Here is a 26,331-nt window from a genome sequence, read left to right on the forward strand (position 1 = left end):
CCCTTTAGAATTTTCTATATTTCTGCATAAATATGACCTAAAACATCATCAGATTTTCACACAAGTCCTAAAAGTAGATAAAGAGAACCCAGTTAAACAAATGAGACAAAAATATTATACTTGGTCATTTGTTTATTGAGGAAAACGATCCAATATTACATATCTGTGAGTGGCAAAAGTATGTGAACATCTAGCAGTTAATTTGAAGGTGAAATTCGAGTCAGGTGTTTTCAATGAATGGGATGGCAGTCAGGTGTGAGTGGGCACACTGTTTTATTTAAAGAACAGGGATCTATCAAAGTCTGATCTTCACAACACATTTGTGGAAGTGTATCATGGCACAAACAAAGGAGATTTCTGAGGACCTCAGAAAAAGCGTTGTTGATGCTCATCAGGCTGGAAAAGGTTACAAAACCATCTCTAAAGAGTTTGGACTCCACCAACCCACAGTCAGACAGACTGTGTACAAATGGAGGAAATTCAAGACCATTGTTACCCTCCCCAGGAGTGGTCGATCAACAAAGATCACTCCAAGAGCAAGGCATGTAATAGTCAGCGAGGTCACAAAGGTCCCCAGGGTAACTTCTAAGCAACTGAAGGCCTCCCTCACATTGGCTAATCTTAATGTTCATGAGTCCACCATCAGGAGAACAACAATGGTGTGCATGGCAGGGTTGCAAGGAGAAAGCCACTGCTCTCCAAAAAGAACATTGCTGCTTGTCTGCAGTTTGCTAAAGTTCACATGGACAAGCCAGAAGGCTATTGGAAAAATGTTTTGTGGATGGATGAGACCAAAATAGAATTTTTGGTTTAAATGAGAAGCGTTATGTTTGGAGAAAGGAAAAACACTGCATTCCAGCATAAGAACCTTATCCCATCTGTGAAACATGGTGGTGGTAGTATCATGGTTTGGGCCTGTTTTCCTGCATCTGGGCCAGGATGGCTTGCCATCATTGATGGAACAATGAATTCTGAATTATACCAGCGAATTCTAAAGGAAAATGTCAGGACATCTGTCCATGAACTGAATCTCAAGAGAAGGTGGGTCATGCAGCAAGACAACAACCCTAAGTACACAAGTCGTTCTACCAAAGAATGGTTAAAGAAGAATAAAGTTAATGTTTTGGAATGGCCAAGTCAAAGTCCTGACCTTAATCCAATCAAAATGTTGTGAAAGGACCTGAAGCGAGCAGTTCATGTGAGGAAACCCACCAACATCCCAGAGTTGAAGCTGTTCTGCACAGAGGAATGGGCTAAAATTCCTCCAAGCCGGTGTGCAGGACTGATCAACAGTTACCGGAAATGTTTAGTTGCAGTTATTGCTGCACAAGGGAGTCACACCAGATACTGAAAGCAAAGGTTCACATACTTTTGCCACTCACAGATATGTAATATTGGATCATTTTCCTCAATAAATAAATGACCAAGTATAATATTTTTGTCTCATTTGTTTAACTGGGTCCTCCCTCTGCAACTGGTTGCTGGACTTCCTGACCGGAAGACCACAGGCAATCCGGGTCGGCAGCAACACATCCAGCACCATCATTCTGAACACAGGGGCCCCCCAAGGATGTGTGCTCAGCCCCCTTCTCTTCACCCTGCTGACCCATGATTACACACCAACACACAACAGCAACCTCTTCATCAAGTTTGCGGATGACACGACTGTGGTGGGACTCATTAACAACAATGATGAGTCATACTACAGGGACGAGGTGAGCCAACTGGCCATGCAGTGCAGAGACAACAATCTCTCTCTTAATGTGGAGAAGACGAAGGGGATGGTTGTCGACTTCCGGAGAGCCTCCACCCAGCATCCTCCACTGACCATCAATGGTGCCGCTGTGGAGAGAGTGAGCAGCACCAAGTTCCTGGGTGTGTACCTCACCGAGGATCTCTCCTGGAGCAGCAACACCGCATCGCTGGCCAGGAAAGCTCAGCAGCGCCTCTACTTCCTCCGCAGACTGAAAAGAGCTAGAGCACCAGCCCCTAACTGCCATATTTATACTTACACTGAAAATTCTGCTCATACTGCCTTTTTTTTTTTAATAGTTAATTGCACTATATAAAAACTGTTCACAACACTGTTTACACTTTATACATCTGTAATCTTTGATAGACTTCACTGCTACACTGTTTATACTGTCATATCTGCCATATTTATACTTACACTGAAAATTCTGCTCATACTGCCATTTATTTATTTATATTTATACTGATAATTACTATAATGTCAGACTGCTGTTCCCGTTTACATTGTTCATTCTGTTTATATTGTCATTCGTCACATTTAAATTTATACCGTTAATTCTGTTCACACTGCCACATTTGCACTTTCTGGATTGCCACTGTCTTGTCTTTTCTTAGATAGCTTTAGCTTGTGTGTGTAAACTCCCCCCCCCCCCCCCCCCCCGTTTTTTTCCCTACCCCCTTTTTTCCTTTTTATAATTTACATCTTGTACCTATATTTTATATTTCATGTTTATTACTGTTTGCACTGCGGATAAGAGGGAAACGCAATTTCAATTCTCTGTATGTCCTGCACATATGGCATTATTGACAATAAAGTTGATTTGAACTTGAACTTTATCTACTTTTAGGACTTGTGTGAAAATCTGAGGATGTTTTAGGTCATATTTATGCAGAAATATAGAAAATTCTAAAGGGTTCACAAACTTTTAAGCACCAATGTATCATTAATTATCATTCAAATTTTATTTTGCATCTTATAAGTATTTTATAAGGGAAATAAGGATTTTGGAGGTTGGTTATACAGATTTGTTCAACCAAAGGTTGACATGTATGATTATCTAATATACTATATCCCTTTTATATCTTAATATAAAATATATTAGCTATGCAGCAAGTTATGAGACACAACATATACAAGACAAGGATATAATGAACCAGTCATAAACACTGTATGACTAACAAAGTAGCTCATCCTCTTTATTTGCATTGTACCTTTGCATTATTTGCTTATTCACCTTCACCAGGATGATGCTCAAGATTAGCAAGTTCAAAACAGCCGGCAGAGTAGCTCTTACCCTACAATATACATGTCTGTATTTCCATCGCCTACGTTCAGCCCCAACAAGGAAGTGATGTCATCTGGGGGCACGGCTGAGCCCACGTTCCATGTGCTTATGTGCACTCTGTTGGCAAAGTGAGAGATCAGAGTAAAAAAACAGCGAGCCATTCATAATGAACAGGAAATAATAAATATAGGACATCTATATCACAGATAATTAGTGGTGTTTGAGTGCGTGAGCTTTATACGTTTCTTCCATTTTAAAATTTCATTTATTGATGCCTTCAGTTAATGCTCTAGAGGTGATCAAGTTTCCCTTTTGATAGTCTATAATTTGGTTCCATTATTTCCCTCTCCATATTCTCAGTCCATTAACCATAATCATTAATCAGCAGCTAGAGGAGTCTTCTCATTCTCAAAACACTCATGTGGAGAGCAGGAAAGAAGGGGGGGTGAGTTGTATGAACATGGAGGAGAGGCACAGAATAATGGAAAGATCCATAAATATCTCCTATTATCTGCAGGGCTCCTCTGAGACACATCTTGGGTTACAGCAGGCTGATTCTTCAACTAATAGTGGAATGCTGTGACTTAACGGATGTTGAAAAATAAAGGTTTAATGATAAACACATATTATATTCTATACAGTATGTGTGAGCACATGAATATGAAAATACAGCAGTGCTGTAGAAATAGTGCAAAAACACAATGAGAGCAAAGAATGACAAAAAAACAAACGAATGTTAACAGGTTGTTGTGCGTATTTGTCACATTTCCACATTGTATCTGATATCAAGTCTATTAATGGAGGTCAAAGTAAAATGTGCCATGAATAAAAGAGAACGTAACTGGTAGAGATTAATTAAGGCAATTTATAGTACTGTGCAAAAGTCTTAGGCACATGTAAAGAAATGATGTAGGCTTAAAAATAATTCAATTAAATACAACCCCGATTCCAAAAAAGTTGGGACAAAGTACAAATTGTAAATAAAAACGGAATGCAATGATGTGGAAGTTTCAAAATTCCATAATTTATTCAGAATAGAACATAGATGACATATCAAATGCTTAAACTGAGAAAATGTATCATTTAAAGAGAAAAATTAGGTGATTTTAAATTTCATGACAACAACACATCTCGGGCGGCACGGTGGTGTAGTGGTTAGCGCTGTCGCCTCACAGCAAGAAGGTCCTGGGTTCGAGCCCCGGGGCTGGCGAGGGCCTTTCTGTGTGGAGTTTGCATGTTCTCCCCGTGTCCGCGTGGGTTTCCTCCGGGTGCTCCGGTTTCCCCCACAGTCCAAAGACATGCAGGTTAGGTTAACTGGTGACTCTAAATTGACCGTAGGTGTGAATGTGAGTGTGAATGGTTGTCTGTGTCTATGTGTCAGCCCTGTGATGACCTGGCGACTTGTCCAGGGTGTACCCCGCCTTTCGCCCGTAGTCAGCTGGGATAGGCTCCAGCTTGCCTGCGACCCTGTAGAAGGATAAAGCGGCTAGAGATAATGAGATGAGATGAGATGAGACAACACATCTCAAAAAAGCTTGGACAAGGCCATGTTTACCACCGTGAGACATCCCCTTTTCTCTTTACAACAGTCTGTAAACGTCTGGGGACTGAGGAGACAAGTTGCTCAAGTTTAGGGATAGGAATGTTAACCCATTCTTGTCTAATGTAGGATTCTAGTTGCTCAACTGTCTTAGGTCTTTTTTGTCGTATCTTCTGTTTTATGATGTGCCAAATGTTTTCTATGGGTGAAAGATCTGGACTGCAGCCTGGCCAGTTCAGTACCTGGACCCTTCTTCTATGCAGCCATGATGCTGTAATTGATGCAGTATGTGGTTTGGCATTGTCATGTTGGAAAATGCAAGGTCTTCCCTGAAAGAGACGTCGTCTGGATGGGAGCATATGTTGCTCTAGAACCTGGATATACCTTTCAGCATTGATGGTGTCTTTCCAGATGTGTAAGCTGCTCATGCCACACACACTAATGCAACCCCATACCATCAGAGATGCAGGCTTCTGAACTGAGCGCTGATAACAACTTGGGTCGTCCTTCTCCTCTTTAGTCCAAGTGACACGGCATCCCTGATTTCCATAAAGAACTTCAAATTTTGATTCATCTGACCACAGAACAGTTTTCCACTTTGCCACAGTCCATTTTAAATGAGCCTTGGCCCAGAGAAGATGTCTGCGCTTCTGGATCATGTTTAGATACGGCTTCTTCTTTGAACTGTAGAGTTTTAGCTGGCAACTGCGAATGGCATGGTGAATTGTGTTCACAGATAATGTTCTCTGGAAATATTCCTGAGCCCATTTTGTGATTTCCAATACAGAAGCATGCCTGTATGTGATGCAGTGCCATCTAAGGGCCCGAAGATCATGGGCACCCAGTATGGTTTTCCGGCCTTGACCCTTACGCACAGAGATTCTTCCAGATTCTCTGAATCTTTTGATGATATTATGCACTGTAGATGATGATATGTTCAAACTCTTTGCAATTTTACACTGTCGAACTCCTTTCTGATATTGCTCCACTATTTGTCGGCGCAGAATTAGGGGGATCGGTGATCCTCTTCCCATCTTTACTTCTGAGAGCCGCTGCCACTCCAAGATGCTCTTTTTATACCCAGTCATGTTAATGACCTATTGCCAATTGACTTAATGAGTTGCAATTTGGTCCTCCAGCTGTTCCTTTTTTGTACCTTTAACTTTTCCAGCCTCTTATTGCCCCTGTCCCAACTTTTTTGAGATGTGTTGCTGTCATGAAATTTCAAATGAGCCAATATTTGGCATGAAATTTCAAAATGTCTCACTTCTGACATTTGATATGTTGTCTATGTTCTATTGTGAATACAATATCAGTTTTTGAGATTTGTAAATTATTGCATTCCGTTTTTATTTACAATTTGTACTTTGTCCCAATTTTTTTGGAATCGGGGTTGTATTTCAACATTTTAAAAAAATATATAAAAAGCAGTAAGCCATAATAAACGAAATAAAGTCAATATTTGGTGTGAGATGACCCTTTGCTTAAAAAAAAAAAGTAGTCTCAGGTCCAATGAGTGCAGTTTTATAAGGAAATGAGCTGTAGGTTTTATTGAGCATCTTGCAGAACCAGCCACAGTTCTTCTGGACACTTTGACTGTCACACTTGCTTCTTGATTTGGCACCAAAACCCAGTAGCCTTCATTATGTTTTCTTTTTAAATCTGAAAAGTGCTCTCTTATGTAATATGCTGCCCAGATACAAACTTTTTTTTTCAGTAACATTTTATTTTGTGCTGGAAAACGAACGTTTGGAACTCTAAAGTGTTTTTTGTACTGACTTGCTAATGTAGAAGTCATAAAATAGAAATCTATAACAAAGTTTGGATGAAAAAAATCGGGTGTCTAAGACTTTTGCACAGTACTGTATGTACTGTATATATTCAACAATGAAAATAATCAACAGTGGATTGGGGTGGGGTGATGAGAAGTTACTGTTATGTAAAAGTTGATTATTTTCTCATAACATCACGTCCTGTAGTGTTTTATTCCTCTTATACCACAACAATGATTACAATGTTTTATTAAAAAGAATGACACCTCATAGTCATAACCACAAAACCCCATCCTATAGACTTAAAGTAACATCTTTACCTCTGATACAAAGACATACAAAGCTCTGACACTGGAGACTCATTCCAAAAATGATAAACACGCATCTCACAAACCCCCCACACACATTTTAAAAACCCATTTCTATGGAGTGTGTGTTATATAAGACCCTGTGTACACTGTTTACTATACAATACCCACATCAGTCTTCTAGATATAGACCCAAGGTTAGTGTAGATGGCTAACAGTTTCTTCCGTACTTTCAGAACAGTTTGCCTCAGAAACGTCTAGGCTAGCACTAATCACACTCACGCATTTTCATTAACCACTTTATCCTGGTCTGGAATACATCTGATACAAATCCACTGGGTGTGAGGTGGGAATACACCCTAGATGGGATGCCAATCCATGACAAAGCACCATGTACATACACATTCATTCACAGTTTACGCCGTACCTTTGCCAATCCACATGCTGCCATGTTTGCTGGAGGAAAGCCATGTGGATATGGGGAGAACATGACACCATTAATATGTTGATTACAGTAGAATGTGGCTTGCGGTTACCTGAAATCTTCGTCAGATTGAGGATTTGTATCAGCTGTTCCAGCTACAGAAAGCGCTCTCTGAGGGTGAACGGCAGAATCTGTGAGTGGCGGTTTGTAGGATGGTGCCTGAGGAAGCGAGGCTGCTCTCATTGAGATGTGGCTCCTTGCTGCACCACTATGTCCAGCCAAAGTGGATGGTCTACAGGGTTTGTCATCATGAAGTTGCTGGGCTGGACCTGATGGTTGGCTGGCCTTGTGGAAAGCAGAAGTGTCGGCTTTCTCCTGGTTCAATTCAGGGCAGTCTGGAACCTCAGGGTTTGATGTGTCAGTGGATTCTTCTACCCGGGGGGTTCTCTGGGGCCTCTTTGGCCTAGCCGGAGCTACAGGTGGTGTACTGGGTGAAGATGAACAGCTCTCTGACCCTGGAAGAAGAGCCTCTGTAGATACTTTCGGTTCTTCAGAAGAGGATTGGACATCAGGATTCCTCTGGCTATGCTGCTCCATTCTTGTCTGTAACAAAGTAATATATAGAGTAGATACTAAACATCAATACTCTTGGAACACTGTTTGTCCAATCAAATTACTGGACTGAAATGAACTATTGTATAATTTGCTACATATAATCGAACCATGGAGCTATGGCCTAAAGGTTAGAGAAGCAGCCTTGGGCCCAAAGGGTTACTGATTTCAGTCTCTGGCCTGACAGGAAAATACAGTACATGGCTGAAGTGCCCTTGAGCAAGGCACCTGACCCCCCCACCAGTCCCCAGGCATTTGGTATATGTGTGTGTGCTCCTTGTACATTGGTTTGGATAACAGCATCTGCTAAATGCCTGTAATGTAATGTAATGAAATCATATCCCCTGTGGCTGAAGGTGTCCTCGAGAAAAAACAACTGCAGGCCTTATGTGTGCTGTTTGTTAGGGTCCATTATTACTGAGTCGAGCCTCTTGTCTGTCTCATCTGTTTTAAACCGCATTCTGCTAATCATAAATACAGGGATTGGGAAAAGGGATTGACGACATATTACGTGTGCATATACACTCACTGGCCACTTTATTAGGAAGACTTTTGCACCTGCTTTTTCTGTGCAATTAATAATTTTTTTACACATCTCAGTGATTAAACTCTTGTATCCGGACAGCAATGAAATGACCAAAGAGGACTATATTTCTAGCAGGTTGTATTTTCTACAAACGCAAATATTTGTGTCATGTGGTCATATGATCAAGCTCCCTTCAGGCCCTCAGGCGACACTGCTTTAAAAGCAGACACGTATCTGTAGTGGAAATGACTGTATGGGCTCAGGAACACTACAGAAAACCACCGTCTATGAAAACAGTTCATTACTGCATCCACAAATGCAAGTTGAAACCATATATGAGGGTGCATTAGCGCACATGACATGGGTAGCTTGTACATCTGGGAAGGCATCATTAATGCTGAATGATATATCCACGTTTCAGAGCAATATGTTGCCATCCAGACAAAATCTTTTTCAGAGAAGGCCTTCCTTCTTTCAGCAAGACAAACCACTTTTTGCACATATTAAAACTGCATGGCTCCGTAGTAAAAGAGTCCAGGTGTTAAACTGGCCTGCCTGCTGTCCAGACCTGTTTCCCATTTAAAACATTTGGTGCATTATGAAGTACAAAATACAACAAAGGAGACCCCGAACTGTTGAGCAACTGAAATTGTGCATCAGGCAAGAATGGGACAACATTTCTCTTTCAAAACTTCAGCAACTGGTCTCATCAGTTCCCAAACATTTACAGTGTTGTTAAAAGTAGAAGTGATGCAACACAGTGGTAAACATGCCCCTGTCCCAACTTTTTTGAAACATGTTGCTGACATCAAATTCAAAATGAGCATATATTTTTCAAAAAACAATAAAATTTCTCTGTTTCAACATTTGATATGTTGTCTTTGTACTATTTTCAATGAAATATAGGGTTTCCATGATTTGCAAATTTTCACATTCTGTTTTTATTTACAGTTTACACAGCATCCCAACTTTTTCTGAATTGTGGTTGTATAATATATTATTAAAAGTTATTATTTAAAAAGTTATTTAAAAAGTTATTATTAAAAGTAATATTAATATACTATCCCTGATATTATCCCTAGTATTAGAAATATATCATTATATCCCTAATACACTCACCGTCCACTTTCATAGGAACTTGTTCTTGATTCTAAGATTCCTGTTCTTGGCTGCAGGAGTGGAACCCAATGTGTTCTTCTGCTGTTGCATGCTGAGATGCTTTTCTGCTCACCACGGTTGTAAATAGTTGTCATGAGTTACTATATCCTTCCTGGCAGCTCAAACCAATCTGGCCATTTTCCTCTGACCTCTCTTATCAACAAGGTGTTTGTTTCCACCCACAGAACCATCGTCACTCACTCACTCACTCACTATTTTTTGTTTATCGCACCATTCTGTGTGTAAACTCTCGAGACTGTTGTGTGTGAAAACCCCAGGAGATCAGCAGTTTCTGAAATTCTCAAACCAGTCCATTTGGCACCAACACCCATGCCACAGTGAAAGTCACACTTTGAGATTACAATTTTTCCCATTCTGATGTTTGAACATTGTGAACATTAACTGAAGCTCTTGATTTGTATCTGCATGACTTTATGCATTGTGCTGCTGTCAAGGGATCGGCTGATTATATAACTGCATAAAACAGCAGGTGGATGGATGGGTGTTCCTAATAAAGTGACCAGTGAGTGTATATTGCACAGTGTTTTCCAATACATTACAGTGTGTTGTTTTTTTCCATAAAAGAGGAACCATTTAGATCAAATCGAGAATCAGGAACCTATGGCTAACTGACATTACAGAGAAGTGAGAATAAAGGTGACGAGCTGAAAAAAAAAATCAACCTATCGTGAAAATGTTTTATTATATGTACTATATAGGAAATCACTATTTCTGCTTAGGATAACACCAGGCTAAAGACAGAAAAAAAATCTTATAAATGCCATTTCACACATCCTGTATGAGGGGATGTAGGGAAATTTAAATGTTTTTTTTAAAGATGTAGTTGAAGGAGATTTACAATTAAGTATAAGTGTAACGTTTCTCTTCTCTTCATTGACTAAGAATGAATGAAACAGAACTCTGTGATCTAATGGAACATTACATGAAAAATGAACGGGCTAATGGAGAGATTATAGAGATTTACATTTTCCTCATTCAATAACACAAATAAAAGGTTAGAACAAAATGCCACTGTTCACAATTTCTCAAGTCATACCTCCAGCCATTTCTTCACCCACATCATACTATCAGCACTACAACAACCAGCATCTGCAAATATGGTTGTATTTATGCTCAGCCGCAGGCGCCAAGTCTTACCATAGCAGTCTGAGCCATCTCTGATTACTGTTTGTTTGTAAACCAGGCCACACTTTAACCTAGATTCTGCTTACCTTTAATAATATTGTGTTCAGGCCAACACCGGACTGACCTTGTCTTTATGCTTGACTGTGCTAATGAACACTCTATAACCTTTACCTTCACACTGTAATTCCACACTGAAGATGTCAATCCAAATATTAATCTACCACTGTTGGCTGTTCAAGGGAACATATGAGACAGAAGTGGCTACCTTGAGCAGAACTATGGAACAATTTATAACACCTCCTATATACTGATACATACACATGTACAAACACCGCCCCAAAACAGAGACACCAGAACCACATCACACAGCAAGATATCATGTTCTCCAACCTAGCAGCAAACAGACCAGTCAAAAACACAAATGACTTCAAACCCTCAAACCAGCTCGAACCTGGAAACTACAGAGTGTGAAATTTTCACAGTGAGATAAGCTAGTCAAAAATTATCAAGGTTTCACAGTATTGTTTTTAAAAGCACACAAGTCAGTGGTTAAAATTAAAAGAGAAATGTATTACAGAATATTTGGATGTTCTTGTGTGTGTATGTGTGTATATCAGTAACCTTGTATTAGAAAAGGTAATCAGCTTCAAATACTTGGGGTCAACTGTAACATCTGACAACAACATTGCTGAAGAGGTAAAAATCCGAATAGCAACGGGGTCTCGCTGTGCATGGGCAATGAAATCAATCATTAATGCAAGAAATATCAGCAGAAAAACCAAACTACAGATATACGGTCAGAAGTGGTGAGCTGAGGTGAAGTGAGGACCCAAGAGCAGACTCAGAAAACAGGCAGTGTAAAACGAAAACTTCTTTAATGAAGTAGACGGCAGAAGGGCAAAAGGTACAGTAGGCTTTAGGCGAAAATCGATAGTCAAAAACAGGCCAGGAGGTCAAAAACACAGGAGCAGGTAGACATGATCAGGAACAAAAAACAGGATAGAAAAATCTTCACAAAAACTTCTCTATGGGGTTCAGGTCAGGCAAGTTGGCTGGCCAATCAAACATAGTAATATCATGGTCAGCAAACCATTTGGTAGTAGTTTTGGCACTGTGGGTAGGTGCTAAGTCCTGCAGGAAAAGGAAATCAGCATCTCCAAAAAGCTTGTCAGCAGATGGAAGCATGAAGTGCTCTAAAATCTCCTGGTAGATGGCTGTGTTGACTTTGGACTTGATAAAATACAGTGGACCAACACCAGCAGATGACATGGCACCCCAAATCATCACAGACTGTGGAAACTTCACACTGGGCTTCAAACACCTTGGATTCTGTGCCTCTCCACTCTTCCTCCAGACTCTAAAACCGTGATTTCCAAATTAAATGCAAAATGTACTTTCATCTGAAAAGAGGACTTTGGACCACTGAGCAACAGTCCATTTCTTTCTCTCCTTAGCCCAGATAAGACACTTCTGACATTGTCTCTGGCTCAGGAGTAGCTTGATATTAGGAATGCGAAAGTTGTATCCCCTTTCTTGAAGATGTCTGTTCGTGATGGGTCTTGATACACTGACACCAGCCTCAGTCCACTCCTTGTGAAGCTCTCCCAAGTTCTTGAATCAACTTTTCTTGACAATCCTCTCAAGACTGTGGCCATCCCTGTTGCTTGTGCACCTTTTCCAGCCACCCTTTTCAGCGATGACCTTTTGTGGCTTACCCTCCTTGTGGAGGGCATCAGTGATCATCTTCTGGACAACAGTCAAGTCAGCAGTCTTCCCCATGATTGTGGTTGTGTGTACTGAACTAGACTGAGAGATACACTGTGTTCATACTGTTTTACTCAAACTCGAAATGAAATATTCTAATATTTTGAGATGGTTTTTTTATGTTTTTGTACTATATGCCATACTGATTAAAATTAAAATAGAAAAATGCTTGAAACATTTTAGTTTATGTGTAATGAGTCTATAATATATAACATTTTCACTTTCTTAAATAACTGATGGAAAATATTGAACTTTTTCATAATATTCTAATTTTTTGAGATGCACTAGTATATCCCACCCCTTGACAGGTGCCATTGTAATGAGATAATCAATGTTATTCAATTCAACTCATGTTACGGCTGATTGGCGTATAATAATAATAATAATAATAATAATAATAATAAGTGAGGCGGCACGGTGGTGTAGTGGTTAGCGCTGTCGCCTCACAGCAAGAAGGTCCTGGGTTCGAGCCCCGGGGCCGGCGAGGGCCTTTCTGTGTGGAGTTTGCATGTTCTCCCCGTGTCCGCGTGGGTTTCCTCCGGGTGCTCCGGTTTCCCCCACAGTCCAAAGACATGCAGGTTAGGTTAACTGGTGACTCTAAATTGACCGTAGGTGTGAATGTGAGTGTGAATGGTTGTCTGTGTCTATGTGTCAGCCCTGTGATGACCTGGCGACTTGTCCAGGGTGTACCCCGCCTTTCGCCCGTAGTCAGCTGGGATAGGCTCCAGCTTGCCTGTGACCCTGTAGAAGGATAAAGCGGCTAGAGATAATGAGATGAGATGAATAATAAGTGAGCTCTAAAGTGTCCATCAGCTGAAGGGTTTGTCTATGGCTTACGGCTCTGCGCAGACAAACCAGCATACTATACTCTGTTTATACATCCCCATTTCTTTTGTCACAAATGAATGATTACTTTAATTGTCTTAATTTATTAATTTGTGTTGGTTCGCTTTCTTTCTTTAATTAATGCCATAATATAAAGCCACTTGTTTTCACAAAATATTTTGATGGTACTCTGAATCCCTGACCTCGTAATTTAGCATGAGGACATGTTTTTGAAACTCTAAAGCTCTTCTATAAATCACACAGGAGAATGTTGTCTGGTAAATGCTGCAAACGTAATAAAAAAAAAAAAAAGCCATTTAAACTTGACAGTATATTCCGTATAAATGCAGTAATCCATGCAAATAATATGAAGTCAGTCAAGTTAAGGTTTACATTAGTTAGTCTTCTTGTGTGCAAATTTACACTCACTCAGGATGTAGTAGGATGTGAAGGTTTTTCAGAATTTAAAGATTTTCACGAATATCATCTTTCTTCTGTAAATGTTTACACAAACAATTTATGAATAAATCCATCCGGATACAGCTTGAGAAGGAAGAGATGGAGACAGACGATCCGCTTGAGAAATGAGGTTCAATGTCAGCATTTATTATGTTGTTGTTATAAGCTGAAAGTTTATAACAAGGTTCTATGTGAACTGCATCATGGGTATCGCAGTGAAAAGCTTTTTGTCTTGTCTGGCATCTTTCCTCTTTTTGGCTCACTTTATTTTTAAGTTGTTGGAAGTAAACAGCTGTTAATAAATAGGCTATTACACACTCCTCCATCACCCCTTCCTTAGTCCTTTTTGTCTTTTTTCGAAGGGTCAGATGAATTCTTGCAGTAGGATGTGTTTAATGCAGCTGAACAAACAGCATTTTCTAAAACTGGCTACCTTAAATCAGAATGCACACACACACAAATACTCCAGAGAGTACATACGTTGACCAAGCTTGTCTGACGTGTGGATGTTGTGACAGCAGTGATTGGGTAAAAAAAAAAAAGAACAGTTGATAATAGCTGGAAATATATTTTAATCTGTATTTTTGAAAAGCCAACGATGAGGTAAACCAGGACTCAGGCTTGCTGCTTTGGATAATTTCACCAGAATAGTATAAATTTGTACCTGAGAAGTGCTGATCTTAGGGAACACCATGGCCTAATGGTTAGGAAAGCAGCTTTGAAGCCAAGAGGTTGCTGGTTTGATTCCCTGGATCAGCAGGAATGACTGAACTGCCCTTGAGCAAGGCACCTAACCCCCCAGGCTGCTCTGGAGAAGAGTGTCTATTCAATGCCTGTAATGTAGGGGGACCAGATTCCCCCATTTTCTGGGGACAGTCCCTGTTTTTGGTGGCCTGTCCCCAGGAATGTCCCTGTTTTTAACTATGACCAACAAACCCAGAAGAAAAAAACAGAACAAAAAACAGACCAAAACATCTACCATATTTCAGCAGACACCTTGCATATTATTTTGTGGATCACTTTAAGACAGTCTCAGGCCGATATCAGAGATGTTCTAGAACACCTCTGGCGATAGCCTTTCCAGTATTTTGATTGGTGGAGCTGAGAAACAACTTTTTAGCAGAGCCCTAGAATCTTTGCCTAAACTAAAGTCATTCATTCAGCTTTAACAGACTGCTTCCTCCACTCCTGGACAGGTGAAGCATAGTCTTTTCTTGTAGGCCTAAGTGACATTGTTTGTTATCTGTTATTTAGCCTTTAAATGTGTAAGCTACATTTTGCGATGTTGTATATGACATAACATTGCTTGTCACACTGTACTGAGATGTAGCAGTTTACCTAAAAAACCGTAGCCTACTGCGGTCAATGCTAGCAGGCAGGGGCGATTCTAGCATCTGATCTTTGGGGGTGCTTAGCCCCCAGAGCTGACAGAGGCACCTGGCTTGAACGACAGTGTTTCCACGTTTATTCCGCATTTAGTCTAGACTTAACTAGACAAGAAGACTAGACTAGACAAGACTAGACTTATGCAATGTTTTAACAGAAGCTGACCCAATAAACTATGATATCTACACATTTACAATATTTAAGTTATATTTTTAACTAAACAAGACCTACTACTGCATTTGTAATGTTGGAGCTATTCATTTTGAACAGTGGTAATTGTTAATTACTTAACTCCAGTCCGTACCTTCACATCTCGCTATGCCAGTAATACTCAGGTGCTACTTCGAGTTCCTCATCGGCGTGGAATCCAGTTAAAAAAACCACCATGTCGTAGCAAGCACTCGCGCAGACAGGCAACCCAATGGGGACGCAAGGAGGAGAGGTATTTTACTGGTCATAGAACTATCACGTAACAGGTGAATTCAAGAACACACACACGCCCGCGCACACATTCATTGCGCAGTGCGCAAGGGCACTTATTTCTGAAAATTACGTCCAAAAGCAGTGTTTTTGAGGGTGCTGAGCTAGGGGGTGCTGAGCTCGTTTTTGGGGGTGCTTGAGCACCCCCAAAAATAGGCTAAACACGCCCCTGCTAGCAGGAGAAAGCTCAGTGCAGCACCAGTCAGTCAGCTGAAGTTGTTGCTAGATGTAGCGTTGCTGTAACAGAAATCCAGCTGAGGTAAAACCGTAACAGTTCAACAGCATAAGCTAATTTACACACAAATTGGTGTGTTATTCCGCAGAGTAGCTGGCGATGTAAAGCTGTAGGCTTATGGTAATGTTACCAAAGTGTCATTAATTTGTATAATTTGTTGTGATGTGTAGCGGACTACGCATTTTGATTAAGGCTACTCATTTAAGCTAGGTCATCAGTTCGGCTATGGATACAATTTAGGCTATGGGAGATCGGGAATCATTTGTATCCTCAACAACAACAACAACAACAATAATAATAAGTTACTGGAAGCACGGTGGTGTAGTGGTTAGCACTGTCACCTCACAGCAAGAATGTTCTGGGTTCAAGCCCAGCGGCTGACAAGGACCTTTCTGTGTGGAGTTTGCATGTTCTCCCTGTGTCCGTGTGGGCTTCCTCTGGGTGCTCTGGTTTCCTCCACAGTTCAAAGGCATGCAGGTTAGGCTAATTGGTGGCTCTAAATTGACCGTAGGTGTGAGCGTGAATGGTTGTCTATGTGTCAGCCCTGCGATGACCTGGCAATTTGTTCAGGGTGTACCCCACCTCTTGCCCATAGTCAGCTGGGATCGGCTCCAGCTTGCCTGCAACCCTGTACAGGATAGTACTGTCACCTCACAGCAAGAAGGTTCTGTGTTCGAGCCCAGCGGCCGATGGGGGCCTTTCTGTGTGGAGTCTGCATGTTCTCCCCGTGTCTGTGTGGGTTTCCTTTAGGTGCTCCGGTTTCCCCAACAGTCCAAAGACATGCAGGTTAGGCTACCTGAAGGCTCTAAATTGACCGTAGGTGTGAATGTGAGTGTGAATGGTTATTTGTCTCCATGTGTCAGCCCTGCGATGATCTGGTGACTTGTCCAGGGTGTACCCTGCCTCTCGCCCATAGTCAGCTGGGATAGGCTCCAGTTTGCCCGGGATCCTGCACAGGATAAGCAGTTACGGATAATGGATGGATGATATGTTACCATACCTTGAAATTGCTTGGATTGAAGTAAACTGTTTATTTAAAGTGTGTTTTGTATATTTTTAAATACATTGTCCATTACTAGTGGCATATATGGTAATTAATTTAATATATATACTTTCATGGATTTAAAACATGTTTCAACTAGCCGACAATTTAATAATCTATAAATCTAAACTATGTACCCATACCAGAGATTTTCACATTGTCCTTAATTAATGTTCACCTAAAGCAGTTGCAGAATCGGCCTACAGTGCACTCAGTGAGGAAAATCCCACTTTTTATGCAATGCATGATCAAAATACATGAAAACCAGAAATGCTCCCCTTTTACAAAGATGAAAACATTAGGTATTTTCATGATATTTTCACCACTGAACCGAAAATGTCCCTGGTTTTCTTCTCAGAAATCTAGTCACCTTAATGTAATATAATGTAATGTAATGCTGCTGAACTGCTGCTGCGCTCATCCCAGGACCCTTATTCACAAAACACTCATCATGAACATCCTTTCAACTCAAAGTATTGCCTGAATCTGGTTTCTCTCAAGGTTTCTTCCTCATCTGGCCTGCTCTTTAGAGATCTAAATCTACGTCCATTCCTTACATGTATGTATGTCTTGTATTAAAGATGGCATGCAGATAGAACTGAATTGAATGGAGCAAACCTTATCAGTCAAGCATACCAATGACCTCTTATCATATGATGAACTGGATTCACAATAAAACCAACCCATTTTTAAGCCTAGGATCAGAGTTTAACCTCTACTTATCATCTATGTATCATTGACTTATCATTATCATAAAACTAAAGGTGAAGTGGAAAGAATTAACCAGGGTTTTTATGGTTTCTTAGCGACAGCACATGCAGACGATGTAAATTATTTCTGTACTGGTCAGGAGCTAAGTGTGCCAAAAATTCCCTTCACTCTTCATCCACAGGCATGGACTGACACTTTTCCAATATGCCCTCAGCCTTCTGTCATTTTAGTTCCAAGAGGATCTAAAACTTCTCCGTTCCTGCCCAGCCAGCTCAAGACTGCTGTCGGTCCTGGTTCCCCATTGGTGGAATGGCCTTCCCATCGAGGTCAGAACTGCCGATTCCCTGACCACCTTCAAGCGCAGACTGAAGACTCACCTCTTCAGGCTGCACCTCTCCCCTGCTTCCCTGCTCACTGTGTAATCACGTAGCTGTCTTAGCGGTCTTGATCAACCCAGGCTGTGTTCTGTCTAGCCTGGGGTTAACCGTTGGGATTTTATTATTCTCTACTTTGTCAGCTCATTTGTATGGTTGACTTGTTTTCCTTGGCTGTTTGCTGTGACTTCAACAGAATATTACCTATCCATCCATTATCTGTAGCCACTTATCCTGTGCAGGGTCGCAGACAAGCTGGAGCCTATCCCAGCTGACTATGGCAAGAGGTGGGGTACACCCTAGACAAGTCGCCAGGTAGACACAAACAACCATTCACACTCACATTCACACCTACGGCCAATTTAGAGCCACCAATTGGCCTAACCTGCATGTCTTTGGACTATAGGGGGAACTGGAGCACCCAGAGGAAACCCACGCAGACATGGGAAGAACATACAAACTCCACACAAAAAGGCTCTCGTCGGCCACTGGGCTCGAACCCAAGACCTTCTTGCTGTGAGGCAACAGTGCTAAGCACTACACCACCGTGCTGCCCCACATAATATTACATTAAGTGTTATTCTGTCACTTGTTCATTTGTCACTAGAACTTTCTTGTCTAGAACTTCAGCACTTCTTGTACCTGACTTTTGCACTTGTTGTATGTTGCGCTGGATAAGAGCATCTGCTAAATGCCTGGAATGGAATGGAATGGAATGGAATGGAATGGAATGGAAAGGAAAGTCTTTGAGCCCTTAACATTCCAGGGGTCTGACACTGAATGCATCTTCTAGCCAAGCAGGAACATGGGAAGAAGCCTACTTTACAGCTACCAATTATTGATGATTTCTGGAAGAGCATATGTGCGCATACTGTATCTCCAGTGGACTCGAACAATTATCAAACAGAACAGCAACACAGCAAAGTTCCCAAAGATCTCACCAATAACAACTCCTTATGATATTGATGTCCTCATGCTTATTAGGTTAGGTTAGGTTAACATGGGGCGGCCTTAGGCTGAGGTGCCTTTGAGCGAGGCGCCTTTGAGCGAGGCGCCTAACCCCCAACTGCTCCTCAGATGCTGGAACATAGCTGCCCATTGCTCTGGGTATGTGTGTGTGCTCACTGCTCATGGGTGTGTTCACTGCTTCAGATGGAAGAGGAATTTCACAAATGGATGTGTAATGAAGAAAGTTGTTGTTGTTCTTGTTCTTCTATCATTCTTATTAGTCAAATTACAGTTACCATCTCATTACGGAATTTCAGCGAATTTGTGGTGCACTGCAAAATGTTGATATGTTGATGAACTCCCTGATGAACTCCTGCAACCAGGAGAGCTGCATCCTGTACTCAGAACACTGGGAAGTTTCAATACCAAACAATAAATTCCACCACCACACCCAATCCACCAAACATCTCATCATACATTGGTGCTTGAAAGTTTGTGAACCCTTTAGAATTTTCTATATTTCTGCATAAATATGACCTAAAACATCAGATTTTCACACAAGTCCTAAAAGTAGATAAAGAGAACCCAGTTAAACAAATGAGACAAAAATATTGTACTTGGTCATTTATTTATTGAGGAAAATGATCCAATATTACATATCTGTGAGTGGCAAAAGTATGTGAACCTTTGCTTTCAGTATCTGGTGTGACCCCTCTTGTGCAGCAATAACTGCAACTAAACGTTTGCGGTAACTGTTGATCAGTCCTGCACACCGGCTTGGAGGAATTTTAGCCCATTCCTCCGTACAGAACAGCTTCAACTCTGGGATGTTGGTGGGTTTCCTCACATGAACTGCTCGCTTCAGGTCCTTCCACAACATTTCGATTGGATTAAGGTCAGGACTTTGACTTGGCCATTCCAAAACATTAACTTTATTCTTCTTTAACCATTCTTTGGTAGAATGACTTGTGTGCTTAGGGTCGTTGTCTTGCTGCATGACCCACCTTCTCTTGAGATTCAGTTCATGGACAGATGTCCTGACATTTTCCTTTAGAATTCACTGGTATAATTCATTGTTCCATCGATGATGGCAAGCCATCCTGGCCCAGATGCAGCAAAACAGGCCCAAACCATGATACTACCACCACCATATTTCACAGATGGGATGAGGTTCTTATGCTGGAATGCAGTGTTTTCCTTTCTCCAAACATAACGCTTCTCATTTAAACCAAAAAGTTCTATTTTGGTCTCATCCATCTACGAAACATTTTTCCAGTAGTCTTCTGGCTTGTCCACGTGATCTTTAGCAAACTGCAGATGAGCAGCAAGGTTCTTTTTTGAGAGAGCAGTGGCTTTCTCCTTGCCATGCACACCATTGTTGTTCAATGTTCTCCTGATGGTGGACTCATGAACATTAACATTAGCCAATGTGAGAGAGGCCTCCAGTTGCTTAGAAGTTACCCTGGGGTCCCTTGTGACCTCGCTGACTATTACACGCCTTGCTCTTGGAGTGATCTTTGTTGGTCGACCACTCCTGGGGAGGGTAACAATGGTCTTGAGTTTCCTCCATTTGTACACAATCTGTCTGACTGTGGATTGGTGGAGTCCAAACTCCTTAGAGATGGTTTTGTAACCTTTTCCAGCCTGATGAGCATCAACAACGCTTTTTCTGAGGTCCTCAGAAATCTCCTTTGTTTGTGCCATGATACACTTCCACAAACATGTGTTGTGAAGATCAGACTTTGACAGATCCCTGTTCTTTAAATAAAACAGGGTGCCCACTCACACCTGATTGTCATCCCACTGATTGAAAACACCTGACTCTAATTTCACCTTCAAATTAACTGCTAATCCTAGAGGTTCACATACTTTTGCCACTCACAGATATGTAATATTGGATCATTTTCCTCAATAAATAAATGACCAAGTATAATATTTTTGTCTCATTTGTTTAACTTGGTTCTCTTTATCTACTTTTAGGACTTCTGTGAAAATCTGATGATGTTTTAGGTCATATGCAGAAATATAGAAAATTCTAAAGGGTTCACAACCTTTCAAGCACCACTGTAGGGATCAAAATGAGCAATCATCATACTGAGAGCCTGCACTATGAGTTACTTTATAAATCCTTTTGTAAAATACGCAGCAGGTAGACTACGTCACGTTTCACGTCATGATGTCTCGTCTCATCTCTCTGGACTGAAATACCATCCTATTTACCCAGACTTCTTCTTCTTCTTTTGGCTGCTTCCGATTAGGGGTCGCCACAGCGGATCTTTCGTCTCCATTGCTCCCTGTCTTCCGCATCCTTCTCTACCACACCTGCCACTTTCATGTCCTCTCTCACTACATCCATGTATCTCCTCTTTGGCCTTCCTCGTTTTCGTTTGCCTGGCAGCTCCATCCTCAACATTCTCCTTCCAACATGCTCTGCATCTCTTCTCAGGATGTGCCCATACCATCTCAGTCTCATCTCTCTTAGCTTAATTCCCAAGCTCTCCACATGTGCTGTCCCTCTGATGTGCTCGTTCCTTATCCTGTCCAACCTTGTCACTCCCATCGCAAACCTTAACATCCTCAACTCTGCCACCTCCAACTTTGCCTCCTGTCTCTTCGTTAAGGGATCCTATTTACCCAGACATCAGTGCTTATTATGAGCTCTCAGACTCGGGGCTATGGATGTCATTGGTGTTGTCAGGAATCTGATAACTGTTCTTGATTGTTTTGACAAAGTCACACATCATTAAAGCTTTGCAAGCAACAACCCCCCACCCCGTACACACATGCTCATTCTGCTTCAAAATGTCACATGCTGTCAGTATTACCTGAATGCAAAACACAACAATTCACTGTCTATAGCTTCACCCCTTTTACAAATACAAAGTGATGCAAAATCAATCAGCTTTTTTTTTTCCCCCCAAGGTTCAGTATTTAGCTGATGTCAGTGTTTCTCCGTCAGGTCCTTGAACTAGCTGTCTGAGACATTAAGCTGTTTTGTGCTGTCAGGCACATATTTCACACCTCTTTCTAAATAGCAATATTAGACTAAAGGACGCAAATGAGCAAGCAAGGAGGGAAAAATGCAAAAAACCCAACAAAAAACAAAAACATTGTTCATGCACTCAGGTCTCTTCAACTGCATTCTGACTGTAATGAGCATGTCACAGTATGACATTCTTCGATTTCGATAAGTTAGATAAGCGTCCGTCTCACTATCAGCATCTTTTCGGAGAGTGCTTAAAGTGCCATTCCACCATTGGATGTATTCTTTGGCATAAAATACAATATATTTTGACAACATATATAAATGGTATCACTAGATAGAGAAATCTTTTAGCTTCAAAATGATATATCAAACATAATTTTTTGACAACGACAAGTATATTAATTTTGCGACCAAAGTCACCTACCCTTTTAATTTTCGCGCGTGATGTCATCGGCAGGTTCCCCTTCTTGCGTACCACGTGACGTGTGACGTGGCACATATTATCAGCAATGGCGGATAGAACGCGATAAAAATAATACCAATAAATCTAGCTAATACCAACAAATCTAGCTAACTGAAAGATTAACTCAAAATTTTTCGCAATTTTTTTGGCCCCCATATACAAGGAGAAATGACTCTCTCAATTTGGGGGTTTCCTGGTCTAAAAATAGACCGACACGTGGTACACAAGAAGGGGAACCTGCCGATGACATCACATTTCACTACCGCGCGGAAATTAAAAGGGTAGGTGACTTTGGTCGCAAAATTAATATACTTGTCGTTGTCAAAAAATTATGTTTGATATATCATTTTGAAGCTAAAAGATTTCTCTGTCTAGTCATGTTGTCATAAAATATATTGTATTTTATGCCAAAGAATATATCCAATGGTGGAATGGCACTTCAAGATTTAAGAATTAGATTTAATAAGAATAAGATTTAAGAATTGCTGTGCCAATTTCATATTGGATTTCTACGACAAGACAATTTATATGACAAGCCACACAGCAACTAAAAAGATGTGGATTAAATCTCATCGACTGGTCCACACTAAGCTGCACGGCGAATGAAAATTGCTCCTGCTGATTATGCCCTGAGCTGCGTGTTGCTTATTTGGTTGAATCTCAGAGATGCTGAAGAGATTGCAAGGCTGGGAAATTAGACATGCTTAATGAGATCACCATGGTCAAATCAGAGGTGCGCATTTGGTTATACATGCTCTGGGAGTGAATACAGGCTTCATGCTACAAACACACCAGCAAAATGACCTTCAGCAGTTTTCCACATCCCTTATTTTTAGAGCAGGACTCAAAGGCGCAATCTGTCAAATTCTTGTGTTGCCTGAACACATGAACTGCATTTCCCTTGAATCCAGCAAAGCGCAACAAATTCAAGGAAGTGAATCCCTTCATCATTTTCTTGGTCTTGTATTTCTGGTTTACAGACACTGACGTGAATGTCTAAGGTCAGGAGACGACTGTGTGCTTACAGGAGGTGATGTGATGGAATACTGTGATATGGAAATACTTCCATAGTTTTAGTTATAATGTTGCATACAAACATCATTCCTAGATATATAGGGGAGAATTGGGAGGGAAAAAATAAAAAAGTATTTCTGACAAACAGTCTTCCTAGAGGACAACCCAAACAGATGAACACTCTTGCTGTGTCACGCCCTTTTAATGTCACCAGCTATATATAAAAATGCAAGTGATCCAAAAAGAACCGTGATACTAAGTTAGAGTTCTCAAGGGAATTCGGTGCTTCCTGGTGATCAGTGATAGCAGCAGCACTGTGAATGAAGTGTGACAGGCTGTGATCTGTATATGTGCATCAATAATATAAAAGCTTCACTGTTATAAGCTGTCATATAGGCTACATTACTGTATATGAACCGAGCACGTGCAGTGACAATCACAAGCCATGGTGTCAAGAGATGTAGTGCAGGTGGAATCGTGCAATAATAAAATAATGCAAGCATTCGGGAGCTTGTTTATAAAGCTTCCAGTTGAAAAGGTCTGTGATGTAATCAAGCCTGTTTTCTTACCGGTTTACGTCACGGTGTCGGATCAGACCTTCAGCAGCACGCGGAAGAACCGCATGAACAGCGCGCGCGCTCCGCTTCTCCTGCGGGTCCCGACAGTATGGCGCAAAGCGCGTGACGGCTACCAGTTTTGATACCGACGGCTTTCCATACTGCAGCCCGAGCCTCGTCTTTCCGTCTGAGATGTGATCAACGCTCACGTCACGCTAACCGCCTGGTCACGTGGTCCAGCTCCAGACACCGCGCGCATTCCAGAGGATGTGGCATCAAACGCAGCTCATTTGCATTTCCTCCATAGCAAAGGCATCTTTTCTTATCGATTGCAAGCCTTAGTTTGATTATCAGTCCCCCCAGGATTCCGCGGGCCTTTTTACAAAAAATTGCGATGAAAGTTGCGGTGTTTTTTAGGTTTTTGTTGCGATTACATTGCGGGAGGAAGTGAAAGTTGCGATTTTCTCTTCTCTTTTTGTGATTAAAATTGAGTGATGTGTTAAATATTAAGTTATTACTGAAAAACTATTGATTAAAAAAAAACAAAGACACTGAGAAATGGTCCTATGAACAACTTCACCGATATAAAAGATTACCAGGACTACAAAAATGCAGAAAAATAGGCTTTACTTATCCAAATGCACCTGTTGGTTCAAAAGTTAGAGTGCATAGAACCTCACAGCACAACATGAAGTTACCTTAAAATATAATATAAATGCCTCAGCTTTCATGTAAGAAAAAAACCTATTAATACTAGTACTGTGTGCAGGCAGTCTCTCCTGAAGACCAAATTAAACAATAATTATAAACTAATAAAATAAATGGCTCAGGCTTCATAGAAGAAAAAAAACCAATTTGAACAGAATCTCACAGTATGATGCTGAAGCTGCCTAAACAATGGAAAATAAAATAGAGTGGGGGGAAAGCCCCCCTTAAGGAAAATTCAGTTTTTCTCCAAGTTGAAATGAACCATGTGTTTAGTTTTAATCATAGTTTTTGACAACAGTGACATGAACAATAATGCCACCTAAAGTTTGCCTAAAGTTAATACTTATTTTTTTTTTAACAAAAACAAACATTGTGCCAAGGGGGCCTTTTACCCCTCCAGTGGGGTAAAAGGCCCCCTGAGGTGGGGCAATAGGCCCCCTCACTCAAAAAAAGCTGTTTGGATAGCAAAAGTGTTTACTTAAGCTTATAATGTGAAAGAAACAAGAAAATATCCCTGAATTAATGAATAGATGCATTATTTTATTATATTTCGCATTTTAATTTCAATATAATTGTGTGGATTGAACATGAATTAACAAAGAACAAGTGCATCAATAAATAATGCTAATTGAATCAATGAATTCATTATATTAACATATTATAAATACAGTAATTATGATAAAAGGAAATGATGCCCCCTGGGGGCCATTTACCCCACCATTAAGGGGATGTTTTACCCCACAGACTACACTTTTACAAAAAAGGGTCTTACTTTCAAAATGTGATTCAACTTTTTATACCTAATGTATTTTTTTAACGTACTGACTTGTCTACTCATACCACATACACAGCTGTGATATCTGACGAAATAGCAGCTATCTAAATACAGTTTTACTGATATCTGAAAATTATATCACTTACCATGAAATTTGATTTCTCTCCGCTGCGTTGCTGATATGCGATCCACAGTGGATATTTGTATATCCCCGTTGTTAAGCCAGTCCATAGCAACAATAGAAATGTAACTTTGCACCATCTGGTGGTTATTTTGGGTAAAACAGGCCGGGGGCGTATTACCCCACGGGGGCGTATTACCCCACTCTACTACCATTTTGGCAAAAATGTTGGCATCCATTAATTTCTTGTATTAAGTAAAAAAAATAATGTAAAGTGCACACAGTCCTTCACTGTAAACATAACACACTTTCAGTAACAGAATTTAAGCCTACATAAACACTGACTCGCACATGCTGCTTCTCTTGAATGTATACACGGAAGTAAGGCGGAAGGTAGTTTGTCGACGTCACCAACGATTGGTCAAATTTGCGGGAAAGTTGCGGTGATTGGATATAATTGCAACACCGCCCAGAATTCGTGGGGATTGGTTGAATTTGCATTGAAATCCTGGAGGGTCTGAATTATGATGAACACACACAGAGCTGATCACAAGAAAGCATTTATTCAACATTCACATCAAACTGCACGAAAATAATGTTCTTCCCCTTTTCAGCTTCAGCTCCCATGAGCCTGTGCCCACTGAAGTCAGTTTTTAGCTGACACGAGTGAAGCCTGCCATGTTCAAGTTCATGCAATGCTTTTCAGCTCACCACTTTTGTAAAGAGCAGAGGTGAAGGGTTGTTTTACAATCAGGGTACGCAAGCTAAAAATCACATTTAACACTTATTATCTTCAATATCAAAAGGCTTGACTAAATAAACTTGGTTGTTTATTGTAGCCCTGTGATAGCTCTATTTACCATGCAAAAAAAATTTGGTGATAATGTTATTTTTGGTGAACGTATGGCAATATATGTCATATTTAGGAAAAATTACTCGTGTCATTTAGAAAAAGTGCT

General features: G+C 40.7%; 1 protein-coding gene across 1 annotated transcript in view; it reads right to left on the reverse strand.

Moving 5' to 3' along the window:
* The window catches only part of inpp5jb (inositol polyphosphate-5-phosphatase Jb), a 66,369-nt gene extending 42,422 nt beyond the window's left edge, over positions 1-23,947 (reverse strand). Inside the window, exons 1-3 of the mRNA XM_060906787.1 lie at positions 23,781-23,947; positions 7,195-7,685; positions 3,048-3,155 (exon numbers count right to left, since the gene is read on the reverse strand). Coding sequence (XP_060762770.1) covers positions 3,048-3,155; positions 7,195-7,679 — 593 coding nt within the window. The 5' untranslated portion in view covers positions 7,680-7,685; positions 23,781-23,947. The remainder of the gene's footprint in view (positions 1-3,047; positions 3,156-7,194; positions 7,686-23,780) is intronic.
* Between the last annotated feature and the right edge of the window lie 2,384 nt (positions 23,948-26,331).

Source organism: Neoarius graeffei, chromosome 24 (genome assembly GCF_027579695.1).
Source record: "Neoarius graeffei isolate fNeoGra1 chromosome 24, fNeoGra1.pri, whole genome shotgun sequence".
NCBI classification, from domain to species: Eukaryota; Metazoa; Chordata; class Actinopteri; order Siluriformes; family Ariidae; genus Neoarius; species Neoarius graeffei.